The following is an 18,629-nucleotide window of genomic DNA, read 5'->3' as shown; positions in this document are numbered from 1 at the left end:
GCTAGCAGGGCACCTTTTTTTTAATATTTACTAAAACCTACTAGCTAGCAGTTCACTTTTTATTTATATATTTTATTTTTGTATTTTATTTTTTTGAGCAGTATATTTACTAAAACCTACTAGCTAGCAGGGCACCTTTAAATATTTACTAAAACCTACTAGCTAGCAGGGCATCTTTTTAATGTTTTTTTTTTTTTTTTTACTAAATCCTACTAGCTAGAAGGGCACCTTAAATATTTACTAAAACCTACTAGCTAGCAGGGGATCTTTTTTAATATTTACTAAAACCTACTAGCTAGCAGGGCACCTTTTTTTTTTTAAATATTTACTAAAACCTACTAGCTAGCAGGGCATCTTTTTTAATATTTACTAAAAACTACTAGCTAGCAGGGCATCTTTTAATATTTACTAAAACCTACTAGCTAGCAGGGTACCTTTTTTATCGACTAAAACCTACTAGCTAGCAGTTCACCTTTTTTAATATCGACTAAAACCTACTAGCTAGCAGTTCACTTTTTTTTTTACATATATTTACTAAAACCTACTAGCTAGCAGGGCACCTTTTTTTAAATATTTACTAAAACCTACTAGCTAGCAGGGCACCTTTTTTTAATATTTACTAAAACTACTAGCTAGCAGGGCACCTTTTTTTAATATTTACTAAAACTACTAGCTAGCAGGGCACCTTTTAATATCTACTAAAACCTACTGACAGGGCACCTGAGAATAGCAAATTACTTCCTTAGGGTTCATCTCAACGCTGTGCCTTTTAAAAAGACATTCATGTTTTTTCTTTGTAGCCAGTCACTGTGTTGTTTGTAGAGCTGTGGCTGACCTATGGCCACTCACTGCATGCTGTAATAATCATCTCATTAGGCTCACTCTGTCTTGTGCTCTGTGTCTCCACCATTGTTGTTAATCACACCACTGTACTAAACACACTTGTCATTTTACCTCAGACGCCCTCTGTAGGTTCTTCTTAGAACTGTTTTGACTCCACTCTGTCAGAGATCTTGGCATAATTTGTGTTTTTCTTCTACCATCACCGTAGTTCTTATTTCTTCTAATGCTCTGAGTCAGTCTCTTCATGTTGATTCTACTCCTAGAGGATGTTCTGATGTTGGTTAGTAGGAATGGATCTAACAAATTAACATCTCATGGCATCCATCCACTCATCTATGTTCTTGTAACCTGGCTTCAGGTCAGTTCCTCTGTCTAGCGATGCCATTTCCAGTGTTCCATTCAGGCATGGCAAGGCTAGTCAGAAGACGGCACATACAGGCATGGGACCTGGCTATTGTTGCTAACCCTTGAGGCCAGTATAATCTGTGTACACTGATTGTCATTGGCTGCCTTTACACAGGTAGCCCAATTCTGATATTTTGCCAGTAATTGGGCAAAAGATCAGAATTGTGCTGCCTGTGTAAACACAGCTATCGTGTAACACATTTCTCCTCTTGTCCTCTAGCTGTTGAAATGAAATGACTTCTCACTTTACCAGGATGGTGTTCATTAGGGCACGTTTTAAAACAACGTTTTGGACAAGTTTAGGTTAGACCCATCACTGCTTTAGTCTGTTTTCTTCCGTTTGGTGCCTAATGGACATGACCCAGTCATAGTATCCGGTGTTGGCTTGCCTCTAACCAGTCTCTCTCCCCATCTAAAGGTGCTGTTGCTTCTTCAAAAGAAAACGGAAGAAGAACACCCCGCGACACAAATGATCAGCAGCACGCCTAGATCGCTCACAAGTCTTGCTCGATAAGGTTCTTAATCGAGAAAATCAATGAAGTCCCATTCAGACCAACGAAGAAGACCACGGGAGAGTGATGAGGCGATGTGAGCGCACACACAGACACACCCAATCAAGTGTGGCTGTCTGTCGATGGGAATTCCTTTTTGAATTGATTCGTTTTTCCTCCACGATGCTTGGGAATATTTGGCAGGCCCCGTTGTTGCCGGGATTGGGATCTTGGCTTTTGCAATTAGTTTAAGCTTGATTGATGGGCTGGACAATGGAAACACAACAGACTGTCAGCCTCCTGCTCTTTCATAAACACACACTGAATGTATGGGCGGGAAGTTAAATGTCTATGGGAGAATTTAGTAGATGGGACAAGTCCTGGGAGAGGAAAGCTTGTTGGCTACTGACTGACTACATGTAAATAATGGACCAATATCAGTTGGAACTGGTACACTTCTATAAACGCTTTGGACTTCAGCATAACAATGTCCACATGGTAGCAACCAAATGGGCTTTCCTTCACACTGCACGCTAAGGAGAGAAGAGAGGGAGGTGGTGGCTTGACTGTCGTCTTTACTGCTACTGTCCAATGCCTTAACCAAACCAGCACCCCACAGAGCCAGGAGAGGGTGACGCAGGAGGCCAGGCTCTCCATACTGAGAGGATATCTATGGTCCCTGCTTATTGTAATGACATAACATGCCACCCAATGTGGAGTTCAGTTCCCCACTGGTGGTACAGTATCTATAGAATAGGTGGTTCAGAAATAATGTTGACTAGGGGCAACACTTTTAGGGTTAATTTGGATGTTTGTCAGTGAACTGTCATGTAAAATTCAGTGCCATGTCAGCTTTGTGCGTTCAGTCTCTATCTGCAATGTTCATAACGTTGCAATACACTGTGTAAGCCCCTGGTCTCTTAGAATGATCTCATGTTCTGTGTCGTTGAGGGAATGCTCTTTCACATTTTCTGCCCCTCTGTTTCCGGTGTATTTGCCCTGTGCTGCAAAGCATCATCTGTGAGACCATTAATGATGATTTGATCCCAAATGCCAAGTCCCAAATGGAAAACATGGGATTGCCTCAAAAGGATATTAAGAAGTACCTGGTGAAAATCTGTCTATGGTGTTTTTTTCAATATCACTTTTTGTTTTTCCTTGCAAATGTCATGGAGTATTGCCTTGAACCAACAAACTGTTGACAATGTCACCATGCCTATCCTCTTCACAGCATTAATTCCATAGGAGTGACTTTTGGGTTTTATGTAATTATGTCGATATTTTTTTTTAATTTTTTTGTTAAATATATAGCTAATGTGAATTTCAAATGTGAGCAAATGTATTTTTGTCTTTCAAATAGCCATGAAGTATGAGAAATGGACAGAGGGGGACAAAAAGCTAGACTTTTGACTGCACTACATTTGTTGACCCACTGTTATTGACATAAGACCTTGCTTTCCCCGTACTGTATTGATGGATGTGCACCATATACTTAATTGTAGCGGCCTTGTGTGCTAGGTCTGTTCTAACAATACACTTAACCAATTCTGGCTTTAACCCCCCCTCCTTGTTTAACCCCTGTGCCATGATGTATGTAAACCCACACAGACATACACAACCTAGACATTAATGTATGATGTGATGTCGCCTCCTGGTGGGGTGTTGGATACTGATGTCCTGGTGACCATGGTTGTGTTCAGTAGGGCACACTGTTGCCAAACATTTTGCAACTTTAATCAATAAGCTGTGTTATTGTACAAGGTCAGGTAGTACCTCTCCGCTTTGGAAACTTTTTTTCTCCCTGCTGAACATGACCCAGGTTGGTCGTCCCATATGGAGGCACAATGCCTGAGGGGATGCCAACCGGCTCAACAGACCTCTATGAGCAGGCATGCTTGTATGTGCATAATGATATTGTATATTTTTATGTTTTCTTTTTTCCCACCATTGTGACTTGAACTAGTTCCTCTGGGGTCTAAGTTATTGTGTTGAGAGTACTCAAATATGATACATCTATTGGTCTTCTGTTGTCTTTTACATTTTATAGGTCAGTACGGTATTCCTCTGAGATGTGAGGGAATAACTGATGAGGAAAAGGTGTTTTTGAATGACGGGTATTCCTCATAGTGCCTCTTGAATGGGTGTTTTGAGGGAGGGGTTTGGCATTACTGTCTAGCTTGCCTCTGTTGGATGTCTCTGGGTGAGTGATTTAGCCTAGGGTTGGATTGGCATTCTGTCGTTCAGGGACATCAGTCGCTGCTGCACAACAGGGTCGGGGTTCATGTCAAGCATGTCAGCAGAATGGCTCCACCTGCTGGGTGTATGAAGGCTTTTCTGTCAGGACTTCAATCCAGTGTTGCTCAGTCTGTTCTTGGGGTGGGGTGTTGTAGCCCAGCGCTAACACCTCATTCAGCCAATCACTAACTCCTTGAATATTGGAGTCATTGTGTGTTAGTGCAGGGCTGGAACAATAATGTGCATCATCTGGCTGTCTCATGAGGATGTTTTGAGAAGCACTACTTTTAATTGACCCACATTAGACTAGCCATTACAGTTACACTGTGACATACCAGTTCACTTTGAAAGTGTAAGGTATTGTTGAATCTAGTGAGACAGACATCCAGAGAATGGCCTTGAATGGTTCCTTCTGTTCCTAATGCCATCCTATGGACTACTACTATCCGTCACCTGTGCCAGGAAAATGTCAACTAGAACTCTGATGGAATTCCACCTCGTATCCCACTGCCCTTTTTTTATATTTGTTTCACCCACCTGTAATGTTGAAAGAGAACATTGAGGTTTGGAACTAGCGATTTAAAGTCTATATTGTGTTCTTAATGTGGCTGAGAGTAATACCATAATTATTGAACCACTTGTCAATTAATTATTGTTTTAATTAACTTTCACTCCTCAACCATACATTTCCATTTCAGTGGACCACTTTATTTTGGAGTGGAATGTCACTTGTATACTTTGATGTATCTGTATCCTACTGTTAACAGTGGTCTTAATGCAGGTGTTGTATCACTGTTGAAATTCATTTCCTTCCTGCAATTTTGGCTTTACAGCTGATAAACATGAATACTACAAATTGATATGTGCATTCTAGTTTCCTCAAGCCTTTCCACAGCCTGTCTAGAATGAGGAATATTTGCTGTAGGTGTGTATTTGCATGGCTTATCTGGAGCAGATGTCTGCCTGTTTTAATGGCAAGGCTTCCTGAGGTGGATGTATGAAGCTAAGCCACCCGTACAAAGTTATTCTCTGGTCATAATAGAGCTCTACAAAGTCCTCCCATTGGCTTGATAAGTCCTACCCCCAGAGCACATTCCAATTTTAGGTGTCATTGCTTATACAGTACTACATCTTGCCTGTCAGTCAGACCTCATTGCTTTCAATTGACTTGTGTCTTGTGTTATTCACCATTTTATTTCCTGCATGTCCAAATGGCATGTAAATCCTTATAGCAGCGTAGAGGAGAATGAATGGAAAGAGATGGAGTCTTTTTTGGGGGGAGGGGGGGGGTTCTCTGGCACTTTCTTCCTGTCGTTGTACTGTAGAGTTGTCTTGGGTTGGTTGTGTAATATGTCTGGGAGAGAAGTTGGGTGTGACACATGACTGCAATGTTTTAATTCTTTTAAGTTTTACAGAGTTCATTATATATTTTTTGTGTTTGTCAGTTGGATTCTGTTAAAGAATATAAAGATGTTTTTTTTTCTTTCAAACTGTGGAAAGTAGAATTGTACAGTACCACAAGTTTATCCCCCTTCTCTTGCTCTGGCAATTATTTTCAAAGCTATGATTTAAGAAATGAATCCTACAAATGTATTATGAATATTGTGTTGAAATATGAATGTTACTTCAAATCTATTTGAATGGTTTAACCTAGTTAAGGGCTTCATGAATGAAGGACCCATCTTTTGATTTCTTTCTTTTTATTATAATTTTATTTTAAGTACAGAAATATAAATGACCAGACTTTTTATCTGAAAGGCCTATTTTCCTAGGGATTCATGTGAGACCCTCCACGCTTTAAAGGGAAACTCAAGTTTCAGCCCTTTTTTTTTTTTTTTTTTGGTAAAAATAAAAAAATCTCTCTTAACCTTTTCTTGTCAGTATGGGTCTGTTTTTATTCTAGTACAGTGTCACATTACATTCTAATGAGCCACCTAAGAATTGCTGAGACAGCATGTCACCCATAGAAAATGATATTCTTATGGTCACAGCATCTTCTCAGGTCACTTCAACCTTTGGGAAAATCTCAATTGCTACTCCTTACATCCTCGTCTCCTCTAAAGCCCATTGGATGAGAGAGAGCCAGAGGTTCATCCCCTCTGACGTTCTCCAATGGGGTTTGAGGAGGCGAGGTGAGGGGACTCACAATTTAATCTCCCTGTGACTTTTCCTTGCTCGGTTGCAGCTGCACTGCTTCAGTTTTCAAGGTTTTGTGGGCCGTACCCTTGATCATACATTACTACTAAGCTGTATAATTTAATACAATACATTTTTGCAACAGTTCCTGCTATGTAGGCCTAAACGTGAGAAAACAACCTTATGTGATTCACGTAATTATTAAGTGTTGACAAAACGTTGAACATAATGTATAGCCTACTTCTTCCACACCAATAAGAATACATTGTTACACTCAGTGAATCTTAAATTACATTAAAATAAATTTGATTTAACTAGGCAAGTCGGTTAAGAACAAATTTTTATTTTACAATGACGTCCTACCGCTGCCAAACCCTCCCCTAACCCGGGCGCCGCCCTATGGGACTGGCCGGTTGTGATACAGCCCGGGATCGAAACAGGGTCTTGTAACACCTCTAGCACTGAGATGCCGTGCCTTAGACCACTGCGCCACTCGGGAGCCTATTGTACAACGAAGTGGACTGGATCAGTACATTTGTTTTTAGTGTGTCAAAGGTAGACAACCAGTAGGGGCAGTGTTGCGAAGCTACAAAAACAAATGTCTGCAGCATTTTCTTCCTGCTTCGCAGATTAACTTCCGGTCACATCTTCCCCAGTTCTTTTCCGTCAGCCCAAGTCAACATGGTGGGTATTTAACAAAATTGAATACATCACAATCTGTTTCAATCTTTGTCTCTTATCAGTTCCAGACACGTCTACAAGCATATCAAATATTAATTAAAATACAACACATTTTCTCAGTTATTTATTTGTGATTTGTTGCATTTTATTTACCAGTTTGTGTCGTTTCCCTAGCTATGTTGTGAATGTAGGCAAGCTAGCTTGCCGGTAGCTAGCACAAGATCTTTCAATCTAGTCACTGGTCTAGCGAGCGGACCACTATATCAACTAGCTGGCTAGTTGTGTTTACGGGTCGTGTAGTACGTAGTTCATCTGTTCCTCGCGTCTGGTAAGAATGAGTTGGCTGGATATAGCTAAGGTTGTTTAGCTAGAAATGTTATTGGCTAACTAGCTGCTTAGTTAGCTATCTTGCCATACAGACCAGTGTAGTTAACTAAAGTTATTTTATGTCAATAGTCTTGTGGTGGTCTGCTAGCCAGCCAGGAATTAATGTTGGTTGATGTCAAATTCAGTTACTTGTCACTCAAGGAGTTCTAGCTATCTGCTGTCAAGAAGAAACAGTTGGCACTATGCATCTAGCTAACTAGCTATGCATATTCTGTTGAATACTGTTCCTGTAGTTGTGCTTTACGGGGGTAGTTTGCATTAAGCTACCAGTTGTCAGAGGTTGAAATAATTGCAGTGATGTTGTGTAGTAGTTACAGATATGTGAGAGAATGTTGGCAATTTAGAGGTATTGTCTCAAGAAACTGGTGTGATTCTGCCGTTAACAAGCTGATGGTCTTCCTAACAGGGACGAGTCAGGACCAAGACGGTAAAAAAGGCCGCCAGGGTCATCATTGAGAAGTACTACACCCGGCTGGGCAGTGACTTCCACGTCAACAAGAGGGTGTGTGAGGAGATAGCCATCATCCCCAGCAAGAAGCTGCGCAACAAGATCTCTGGGTGAGTGAATGCTCCAATACAAGCTTGGGTCACTTTCAGGCCTCAGACCACCCAATACCTCTGTCACATGATCGTGCTGACCCAAATCGTACTGTGCTTGCTCAGATATTTTCTTAACACATTGTAGTTTCCAGCACGGTTCCAGCGTCTGTGGCATATCCATAACCAGGCCAGTACAATACGGCTAGTCTCAGTACTTTTGGAAGGGTGCAAGTCTGACCAAATGAAGGCTTACTATTTTGTCGCTTCAAGGAGCTTGTGTTGCTGAACCACGGCAGGCTTCTTAGCTCCACGTCCAACATTCCTGTCTGTTAAATCAGGGGCTTTTTTTGCTTTGTCTTACAGACAGAATAATGTAAAGAAAGGGTAAGCTGCTATTCTTGGTTCAGTTGGTTGGAGCTGGAGCGTGACGCTGGCAATGTCAAGGTTGTGGATTCAGTTTCTGCATGGATATCTTAAACATAATATACTTCTTGTGAACTGCTTTGAAGAACTCTTTGTAATAGATGTGCACAAACATACAGGAACACAACACATCGGATGTTCAGTGGTTTAAGATGTTATAAGTATAGCCCTATTATTTAAAGGACTAGTATTGGCTCAATAGTTGAACACTTGTGCTCAGTTCATTCTCAATGACAGTTGACCTCTAGTCTCCATGTCAAAGTCGGAGATATTTGACCTTACTGTAGACAAGTGGTGTTTCAATATTGGGCTTGTTGCACATTTAATAATTGTCTGATCCCAATGTAGGTTATTTGCTTCCTGAGCCATCATGCAGAAATTGGCTTTTTTCTTGTTGCAAATATACAAGTAGGTAAAAGCCTTTCTGATTGAAGTCTTATTCTGATTATCTGAGTGTTTGTGGCATTGTTTTGTTTGTTCTCTCAAATTGACCCAGCCTGCTTCTGGGATGAGAGGTTGTCATCTGCTTGAGAACTGTCCCTGTGCTGTAGGTGTAGACCTAGTGGTTGTTGACCATAGTCAGTGATCTTTGCCACTTACCAATAAAAGGGATTGGAAAAAGACGCTCAAATTGTAGTGTCTGTTGGTGCCCACTTGGGCAACCCAATTCTGATCTTTTTGCAACTAATTGGTCTTTTTCACATCAGATCATTTTCAAAGCTGATTGATACAATGTCAGTAAACCACTGCAAGGCCTCCCTGTCTAATCAAACATCATGAAACATGTTCAGGTTGTTTTACGGACTCGGTCTTAGTTATGTCACTCGTCAAACTATGATTAAGGGATTATTAGAGTCAGATGTATTGTTTTCAAGTCCAGGAGGTAAGCTGTGTTGTTGTCTTAGATCTCTTTATGTAGTGTGTTGTTTCTCTTGTCGTGATGTGTGTATTGTCCTATATTTTTATTACATTTATTTTTATCCTAGCCCCCATCCCTTTTTTGTCTTTTGGTAGACCGTCATTGTAAATAAAAATGTGTTCTTAACTGACTTGTATTGTTAAATAAAGGTCAAATAAAAAGATACCCTAAATCCATGCGCTAGTTTACTGACCTCCGTCTACTCTATACTGTTCTAAGTACCCATCTGTGTACAGTACACCCTCAAGTGCTTATCTCTGTCATTGTTGGACATAACAGGCTGTAAAATCACCAGGAAATCAGCTCAGTGATTTTTTTATTTAGGAAATCTTTTCCCAAGTATTCCTAAGCATGAAGAGTCATATGAGCCCAACTCTCACTGTATCGTCTGTGTAAAACACCCCTTTTGTCTGTATTCTCCCATGCGTGTCCCCTCCCTAGGTATGTGACCCATCTGATGAAGCGTATCCAGAGGGGCCCCGTCAGAGGCATCTCCATCAAGCTGCAGGAGGAGGAGAGGGAGAGGAGGGACAACTATGTCCCAGAGGTCAGTGGGGTTCCTCGGTGGCCGTGCATTTAGAGAGTTGGGACATTGAGGTTCCTGCGTTACGATGCATTTACATGACACTACAACATTCTATGGTTTCCACGTTAGCCTCCGCTTTAATAATATTACATGAGGGATGTTTAAACAATACTATCTAACTGAATGTCTACAATTAAGAACAGTTGGCCCAACTCTCTGAATATATGGCTCAGGTTTACCTTGCAGTTTGGTCCTTCATCTTGCTTCAGATAACTTGACTGATAAGTGATTGTGATGATATCTATAAGGTTGTAATTTGGTGCCTACCTGTATCGAAAGTGGCTGTGGCATGGTTGTTGCCAGGTCATTGATAATGCAGGAAAATGGAACTGACAGATTTTCCCTGTGTTTGTTGGGCCGTCTATCCCTCTCAAACCCTGTATCTTTCAGACACTCATGCTCGGGTCTATCTTGAGAACACTGGCTCCTGATAGGTTTCTATGAGATCCACTGTAAAGCTGATGGTCTTTGTTTGTGCCTGTAGGTGTCTGCTCTTGACCAGGAGATCATCGAGGTGGATCCCGACACCAAGGAGATGCTGAAGCTGTTGGTATGTTCAAGATCTCACTGCCTACCTACAGTCTTAGTCTAAACGTGATGTTTTCTTGTTACGACGTGCTTGTGGATTGAGTACTCTGACCTCATCCAGCAACCATGTAGCCTATCTCAAACTGGACATAACTTAACAGAGCAGAATGTAAACTCACACACTGGACATAACTTAACAGAGCAGAATGTAAACTCACACACTGGTCATAACTTAACAGAGCAGAATGTAAACACACACACTGGACTGGTCATAGTGATTAGTGCAGTATTGGAACGTTAATAAGTCGCTTCCGACCTAAAGACTACTTTGTCCGAATTTTTGGTTGTAGCTCTGTACTTTTCCTGCTGTGTTAACACCACTACAAGCGAGATTTCACAAGATCGTCTGTGGCCAATAGAAATGCATCTATCAGATTTAGATATGATCATTTTTCACACTAGTTTTGATGTAGTGAACTACTTTAGTTAATCACTGTTTCTCTGATAGTGTCTTATAGTTTATCATATATTGCCCTGTATTACTGTAGCTCAACTTCTTCTGCTGCCTAGTAATTGGTAGCTTTCCCGTCTTTGCTGCGCACAGTCAGTGTTACCTTCCTATGATGGCCCTCAGAATGTAATGCTCATTAGAGCTAGGTGAGGAATTGTTTGACTAAATCTGAAATCTTTCCTCTTTTAGGACTTCGGCAACCTGTCGAACCTGCAGGTCACCCAGCCTACCGTTGGAATGAACTTCAAAACACCCAGGGGAGTCTAGATACGGTTCATATCTCTGTCAATAAAGACAAGTGGAAAGGAAACACAGTAGCGGTCTCTTTTGCAAGGTCACAATCACACAATATCTTAAACTAAGGCTGGGATTCAATCAGATCAAATGTTAACCAGCAGTAGCAGACCTCCCTTGTGGCTCAGTGGTAGAGCATGGTGCTTGTCATGCCAGGATTGTGGGTTTGATTCCCACGCAGGACTAGTATGAAAAAGGAAAACAAATCATTATGCACTCACTACTGTAAGTCGGTCAGAATAAGTGTCTGTTAAATGACTCAAATATAATAAAAATAAAGTGGTTGGGAGGAAGAAGTGTGTTGGAGCCGTCAAATCTTTGAGCAGCAGCTCTTACAATCGTCACGCTTCGCCCCACTTTCGTTAAGTTCAGAACGAGAAAGAGTAGGATATATAGAAATAAATACGCTCACTTTGAAAAATTTGGATTTATAGCATCCTGAATAATCGAGGTATAGATTATCGAGCTGCGTGGGATTTCTGTTAATTCGACTCCGTACAGGCCAATAGCAATGTTCGCTTTAGGTGTAATGCCAGGAGCCGCTTGTGGATTTGACAGCTCTAAAGCACTTCCACTTCTGACACCGCCAAAACAACCGCTATGTGGATGTCAGCTAAAGCAGATCTGATTGAATAAACCCCTAGGGTCAGGATGCAATCCGATTGTGGGTAATAGACGTTGCAGCTTTTACAGGCAATTTCCAATTGAACTGACCTATGCAGCGTTTATTACCTGTGATCGGATTGAATCCCAGGCTAAAACAATCACACTACCTGCCTCCATCTCAATATTGTCTAAGGGTGTTTTCACACCGGGTCCCTTTCAGACAATTTGTGAACTCCGCCAGTTCCCTTAATTTTTTGTCCAGTGTGAACACGCCAAAGGAACTCAGACCTCTCAAAAGTGAACCGAACTGAGACCATCCCGAGTTCGGTTCGCTTGAATTCCTCAGTCCAGTTCCCTTTTTTAGGGCAATGTGAACACAAAGCTCCCCAGGTTGGCTTGTCATTATTCCCGCACCACCTACTAGACTACTGCAACACTGCTTCCCCTGCCATAACCCCTCACACGCAGAATTGTTGGCCAAAATGGTTTGAATATTTGATCTATAGGCTGAGAGCTTCATAAGCTGATTAGATTGTGGGGTTTGAATAGTGTGAGAAGACAACATATTTGGTGAGAATCAGAACATAGGGTACAAAATCAATTCTAGCTCTTAAAGGGGCAGTAGCCTAGATTAAATTGTACACCCTATTACAGCATTATTGAATCTGCAGTTATTCTATTTATTGTTGCCAATGTTAATAGTACCTTCTGATTACTATTGTTGCATCTTAATTAAATGCAATCTATTAGCTTGCAACATATAAGTAGGTTTATATATAGCTGTCCGATAACATGGAATGACTTGTCCTGCACTTTGTAAAAACCATAAGTGCATTGAGTGAATGTTCCTTTCTAAACATAGCAATGTGAATGAAAAGAGGACTGACCTAAAAAAATAAAATAAATGTGAACTGGCAAAAGAGTTCAGTCCTCATTCAAATTCAAGGGCAGTGTGAATAGAGAACAGCTATTTTCCCCAAAAAATCCCCCTCAAGAGTTCACTTTAAAAGAACTGAAAACACCCTCAGAGGATCCATCTCATTATCTAGAAGAGGATGTGCCTTCAGACTTAATCCACATTGTTACAGCCTGAATTTAAGTGTTTCCCCTCGCCCATCTACACACTAACTAATAATGACAGTGAAAACATGTTTTTAGAAATGTTTTCACATTTATGTAAGTATTCATACCCCTTTACTATGACACTCCAAATTGAGCATCCAATTGCCTTTGATCATAGTTGAGATGTTTCTACAACTTGATTGGAGTCCACCTGTAGCCAATGCAATTGTTTTGACATGATTTATAAAGTAACACCTGTCTGTACAGTATAAGGTCCCACAGTTGACAGCACATGTCAGAGCAGAAACTACCGTGAAGTCCAAGGAACTGTCCCTAGATCTGAGAGAATTGTGATGAGTCATATCTGGGGAAAGTTATAAAACAATTTCTTGTGTTGAAAGTTTCCAAGAGCAGTGTCTTCCATAATTGGGAAATTGAAAAAAATAGGACTACTCAGACTGCCAAGCCGTCCGACCAAACTGAGCAACCGGGCAAGGAGGATCTTGGTCAGTGAGGTGACCAACAACCCAATGACAACAGTACAGAGTTCCCTGACTGAGATGGGAGAACAAGTCTACAGCACTTGACCAATCTGGGCTTGATGGGAGAGTGGCCAGACAAGTCACTCCTGAGAAAAAGGCACATGACCACACGCTTGGTTTGCAACAATGCACATGAAAGACAGCTCATAAGGCAAAAGACTGGTCTGAGACAACCAATGTAACACTTAGGCCTCAATGCAAAGCTCCAAAACCAGGCACAGCTCTTGTGTAGTCATGGATACCAAGTGATGCCAGGCTTCCCCAAAAATCTATCTTTGCTCTCTGTTTCATCATTTTCCTTCAATTCACAAGAGGCTGAATATCTCAAAGGAGAAAGCATCAGAGCGAGAGAAGCAGTGCCACTCTGTCTCTACTTGTTGGCCAGCTATCTGATCCAAACGAGTCTGACATTGTTGCCACCTATAACATTGAAGGCAAGGGAAGCCAGCGAGGATCTGGCCTCACTTGACAAATTTTTTTTTTTTAAAGCCAATCAGCATGGAGCTAAACTGAGCGAGCTCAACTATGAATGGTCCTGGGGCATCAAAAAAAGTGTAATGGAAAGCCAGCTTGGATATGGCGTCACTCTTCAAATTCCATTGAGAGCATACGTCACTGACAGAACTTGAAATTTTGCATCTCGTTGTTGTTGAGATGACATTTCCATGTCTGAACTTTACTCTGCAATCCAGTCCCTGTCTACTAAACAAGACGCTACGCTCTCCAAAGTGTCCATCATAGAGCGGGCTACCGAAGAAACGTCAAAGATCGATAAATTGTCAGAAACTGTAAGTCAGCTACACACAATTGTGAGCGAGAACAAGGAAAAGTTAACGTTCCTAGAGAATGAGTTGAAGAAACTACAATCCCAAAATAATGAGCTGTGTGAGAATGTAGCTGAACTTCAAAAGGTACTCTCGCAGGTGGAATCTGAAAATCCAAGGTGTAAAAGAGGGAGAGGATATTAGGGAAGCAGTCATTAATATCCTGGGAAAGGTGGCTCCGTGCATCAAAGACAAGCTAAGAGACGTGATCGACGTGGTACATCGACTTTGGAAACGAAGATCTGATGGACCCCCTGGCAATATCATTTTGCGCTTAACTATGCGCCATTATAGGGACATCATTTGGAAAATGGGCAAGGGGAACACGTTTCTGGACGAGAAGAAGCTCCGCATCAAAGAAGCTCTGATACCGCAGGATCAGACTGCCAGGGAGAAACTGTGGCCGCTTAAACAGAAGACACGACAAGAGGGAAAGAAGGCTGGGTTCATCGAAGGAAGAATGATTACTGGGTAACACTGTTGACATTAACCAAACTAGAACTGTGAGTATTGCCAATAGTAATGTACTGCCACGAGTAAATGTACCGTTCGAACTACAACTGATGAACACTTGCCAACAAAAAAAGAAATAGATTTGTTATACTGTTAACCACCGCTACCTCAGCTGAGCGTAATTTTCCGTCGGAGTAACCCTCTCAAGGTTCACTGTTTTATTGTTCACGTTACTACTTCTGTTGTCTAATTTGTGTTCTCTCTTTTTAATGCAGGAGTTCGTTTTCAACTCACTCAATATCGTTAGTCTGAATGCTAGGAGTTTGAGAGATATTACAAAAAGGAAAGCCTTATTTTTATTGTAAACGCAGTAATGCGGATTTTGTCCTTCAGGAAACTCATTCGGGTGAAAGTGATTTGACATTTTGGAAATCACAATGGGGAGACAGCCTATTTCAGTCATGGATCAAACCATTCTGCTGGTCTTTTGACACTTATTCACAAGTTTAAAGGTGACATTCTAGAATCCACAACTTCACAAGATGGGAGATGGGTCATAGTAACTGTTAAACTTGACAATGCTATTTATCATTTGTAATGTATATGGACATAACCCACATGCACCAAATTAGACCCTTTTTACCCAATTTACCAGGAAAGTACAGGATTTAAGCAACATATACTCAGAGGCTTTTCGAATTATTTCAGGGGATTTTAATGAAACACCTGATGCATCTGCTGATCGTTTTCCTCCTAGAACGAGTCAAAGCCTTCAAAATAGCATTATCATCACTACATTATGCAAGGATCTCTGTGTTGATGATGCCTGGCTTTATTTCAATCCGGATGCAAAGGACTATACCTGGACCAACAAAACTATGTCAGGTAAATCTAGAATAGATTTATTCCTAATTTCCCCCATTTTGTTACAGTTTGTTATAGATGTAGATAATCAGTTGGCTCCCCTTTCTGATCACCACTTGATTTTCCTGAATTCACAAGCTACTAGAAAATCAAAAGGTACTCGAGGATATTGGAAATTAAACACTTCTCAAAGATCCTACTCTCATTGGAAACAAGACTTGGGTCATGGAAGTAGATGGGAATTTTTCAAATATAAAGTCAGAGTTGTAGCCACTAAACGTGCCAGAGAGCTGATGCACTTAAAGAACCTTAGAGAAAAAGAGATGAGCAAGCTTGACAGTTTTCTAAAGAAAGAATCTGTCTGAAGAAGAGTGTTCAAGTCTTTACAACTAGAATTACAACAGCTTTACACAGATCAAAGGGTGCCTTTGTAAGGTCAAGAGCAAAATGGATTGAAGAGGGGGAAAGAAACTACTTTTTTTGCACTTGAAAAGAGAAACTACAAAAGAAAATCTAGAACTGCACTCAAAATTAAATGTTTTATGCAAAGATCCCATTACAATAACATCCTTTGTCAATTCCTTTTATGAAAACATTTACAGCACTCAATTTCAGGAAGATGGTTGTAAAAGCTACATTCGGAATTATGTCCCTGTAATTGAGGATGATTTCCACTCAGTTTGCGATTCACCTGTGTCAATTGAAGAAATTAGAGGCTCTGAATTCAATGAAAAAAGGGAAATCACCTGGCCCTTATGGCCTATCAGTTTAATTCTATACACAGTTTGAGTTACTAGAAGACCTGATTTTTGATGTTTCAAGAATGCATCAAAAGTGGGGAAATGGTCTCCACTATGAAACAGGGCCTTATTTCATTGATTCCGAAGGCCGATAAAGACCCCTCTCATTGACAATTGGAGAACAATTACTTTATTAGATATTGATTACAAATTGATTGCTCTGGTTTATGCCAAACGATTAAAGAAAGGAATAGATACCATTATATATATGAGACTCAAACAGTATTTATGAAGGGCCAACATTTGTTTAGTCTTAGACCCTATAGATTATTCAGATGCAATTGACTCAGATGCGGTTGTCTTATTACTGACTTCTGTAAAGCCTTTGACACAATTGAACATGAATCTCTTTAGGTCACTTAACATTTTCACCAAATCCAAGAAGTTTTTCAAAGTCATTCGCATGTTTTACAAAGATATAAATAGTTGTGTTACTAAACCTTAATACTTTGAAAAGATTCAGTATCAACAGAAGTGTACGACAGGGTTGCCCAATTTCACCATTTTGGTTGTGGAACTTCTCTCTAGATATTCTGAATAATGTAAATGTATATGGCTTAACCATTTTTAACAAAGAAATCAGAATTTCCAACTGGCTGATACTATTCTTTTAAGAGACAAAGACCAGGTCGCCCTTAATGCTATAACTGCATTTTCTATTGCATCAGGATTAAAACTGAATGTTTCTAAATGTCAAATCTTATGTTTATTTGACTGAAAGAAATACATCTGTCAAAATACACTTAGACAACATATGAATCTCTCCTAAAATTAAGAAAACCAAAAATATATTTAATAGGCTACAAAGAGATCTTTCTATACTTGGGAGAGTACTTCTGTCCAAGGCAGAGGAACTGTCTCGTTTTGTGTACCCCTCACCATTATTTGTTAATCCTGCTACTTGTAAAGAGATCAATAAGACCTTTGAGACTCATTTTTCCAGATGAAGTCAAACTAAAAAGTCAGTCCTCTCTAATAAAAGAGCCGAAGGCGGTCTGGAAGTGTGGACTTTGACATAACACTCAAGATCAACTGGTGGAAAAGATGTTTGATCAATACTGATTCAATATGGTATTTCATTCCAAGTAATGCGTTTAATAATTTGGGAGGTCTTCAATTTTTACTGAAATGTAATTATATTCCCTAAAGATTACCCGCTATATTGGCAAGGTTTCACCAACAAGCTTCAATGGCCTGGATAATATGTTTCCTGCACAATTTCTCCCCACATAAAGCTCTTTTGTGGAATAATTCAGACATAACTGTAAGGAAAAGTCATTTTTCTACCCCAGCTGTCATGAATATTGACTTTGTTCTTGATGTTTGACAACAAGGGTAATATTCTCACATATGAACAATTTATAACATTGAAAGAGTTTCCAATACCTTTCAGAGAGTTTATTTCTGTGATCTAAGCCCTTCCCAATGGTCTAACGACACGAATGAATACCAAAGCTAAGATGAGTTAAGATCAAAGTTCATCCAGAACTCAGATTGGAAGGTGTGGGCTTACTTGAGAAATCTTGTTGCAATATATATATAATATATAATTGCATTCACAAAACCAACTTACACCGAGCAACATTTTTCTGGAACATGCTTATTCCTGACATTGTCTGGAGAAATGCATGGTTAAGGCCTTACAAATATTGTATACCAAACATAGTTAAGTGCACTTTAAAATTTTACATAAGATATATCCATGTAATTCTATGATATCCAAATTTGTGGCTATTGATATCTGCATTCTGTGAAAATGGTGAGAATCTGTCCCACTTGTTCTTTGAATGTAAATTTGGGTCAGAATTCTGGAAAAACCTTGCAAAATGCTTATTTCCCATTATGAACACTGCCCATATTTTTTAAATTAAGGATATGTTACTATTGCAATGTTAAGACCATTGAAATGGTGATTTTTTTTTTCAATTCTATTGGCCAAATAATTTATACACAATTCTGCCACATCTCTGGCTTTAGAAGCATATGCCATAACAAGGCACATGAACAGGTTCGAGCAAACGCAATTATCACAACACGGATTATATGGCTTTTTTGGGGGGAGACTTGGCTTCCTCAGTGATTTTACCCACGCACCGCTACTGCACAGCTCACCCATCTAACACCATCCCTACCCTGAAGCATGGTGGTGGCAGCATCATGCTATGGGGATGCTTTTCTGCAGCAGGGACTGGTACAGATAAAGGGAACAATGAGCCAAATCCTTGACTTGAAGCTGCTTCAGAGTGCAAAATGACCTTCGACTGGTGCGAAGATTGACGTTCCCGGGACAATGACACCAAAGCAATGCCGGAAAGGCTTCTGAACAAAAATGTGAAAGTCCAAGAGGCCCAGCCAAAGCCCAGACTTGAATCTCATTAAAATCTCAAATGATCATTCACCACCCGATAGAATTTATGAGCTTGAGAAAATTGTCAGAAGAAAAATCCCAAATCCAGATGTGCAAAGCCGATTACATACCCAAGACAACTCAACACTGTA

At 40.2% G+C, this 18,629-nt stretch overlaps 2 protein-coding genes and 1 non-coding gene across 7 annotated transcripts in view; all 3 read left to right on the top strand.

Moving 5' to 3' along the window:
* LOC106562785 (casein kinase I) overlaps nucleotides 1-5,841 on the top strand; it is a 50,374-nt gene extending 44,533 nt beyond the window's left edge. For all 5 annotated transcript variants that reach the window (XM_045709026.1, XM_045709025.1, XM_045709024.1 and 2 more), the window contains one exon: nucleotides 1,667-5,841. In XM_045709026.1, coding sequence (XP_045564982.1) covers nucleotides 1,667-1,721 — 55 coding nt within the window. In that variant the 3' untranslated portion in view covers nucleotides 1,722-5,841. The remainder of the gene's footprint in view (nucleotides 1-1,666) is intronic.
* A 673-nt stretch (nucleotides 5,842-6,514) lies between these two features.
* Nucleotides 6,515-10,995, top strand: LOC106562787 (40S ribosomal protein S17). Its single transcript, XM_045708013.1, has 5 exons — nucleotides 6,515-6,794; nucleotides 7,585-7,736; nucleotides 9,502-9,607; nucleotides 10,131-10,196; nucleotides 10,875-10,995. The coding sequence occupies exons 1-5, from the start codon at nucleotides 6,792-6,794 to the stop codon at nucleotides 10,950-10,952; spliced, it is 405 nt and encodes a 134-aa protein (XP_045563969.1). The 5' UTR covers nucleotides 6,515-6,791; the 3' UTR covers nucleotides 10,953-10,995.
* Nucleotides 9,912-10,039, top strand: LOC123730869 (small nucleolar RNA SNORA71). Its single transcript, XR_006762320.1, has one exon. It is a non-coding gene; the product is annotated as a small nucleolar RNA SNORA71 (small nucleolar RNA).
* Nucleotides 10,996-18,629: the final 7,634 nt, after the last annotated feature.

The sequence above is a fragment of the Salmo salar genome, chromosome ssa26 (assembly GCF_905237065.1).
Source record: "Salmo salar chromosome ssa26, Ssal_v3.1, whole genome shotgun sequence".
In the NCBI taxonomy this organism is placed as follows: Eukaryota; Metazoa; Chordata; class Actinopteri; order Salmoniformes; family Salmonidae; genus Salmo; species Salmo salar.
Note: the sequence above shows the minus strand (reverse complement) of the source record. Positions and strands in the feature narration are given on the sequence as shown.

Excerpts from the sequence above, each read along its gene's own strand:
- LOC106562787 (XM_045708013.1), top strand. Across the intron at positions 7,737-9,501 it reads CTGCGCAACAAGATCTCTGG|GTATGTGACCCATCTGATGA; the intron begins GTGAGTGAATGC and ends TCCCCTCCCTAG. Across the intron at positions 9,608-10,130 it reads GGGACAACTATGTCCCAGAG|GTGTCTGCTCTTGACCAGGA; the intron begins GTCAGTGGGGTT and ends TTGTGCCTGTAG.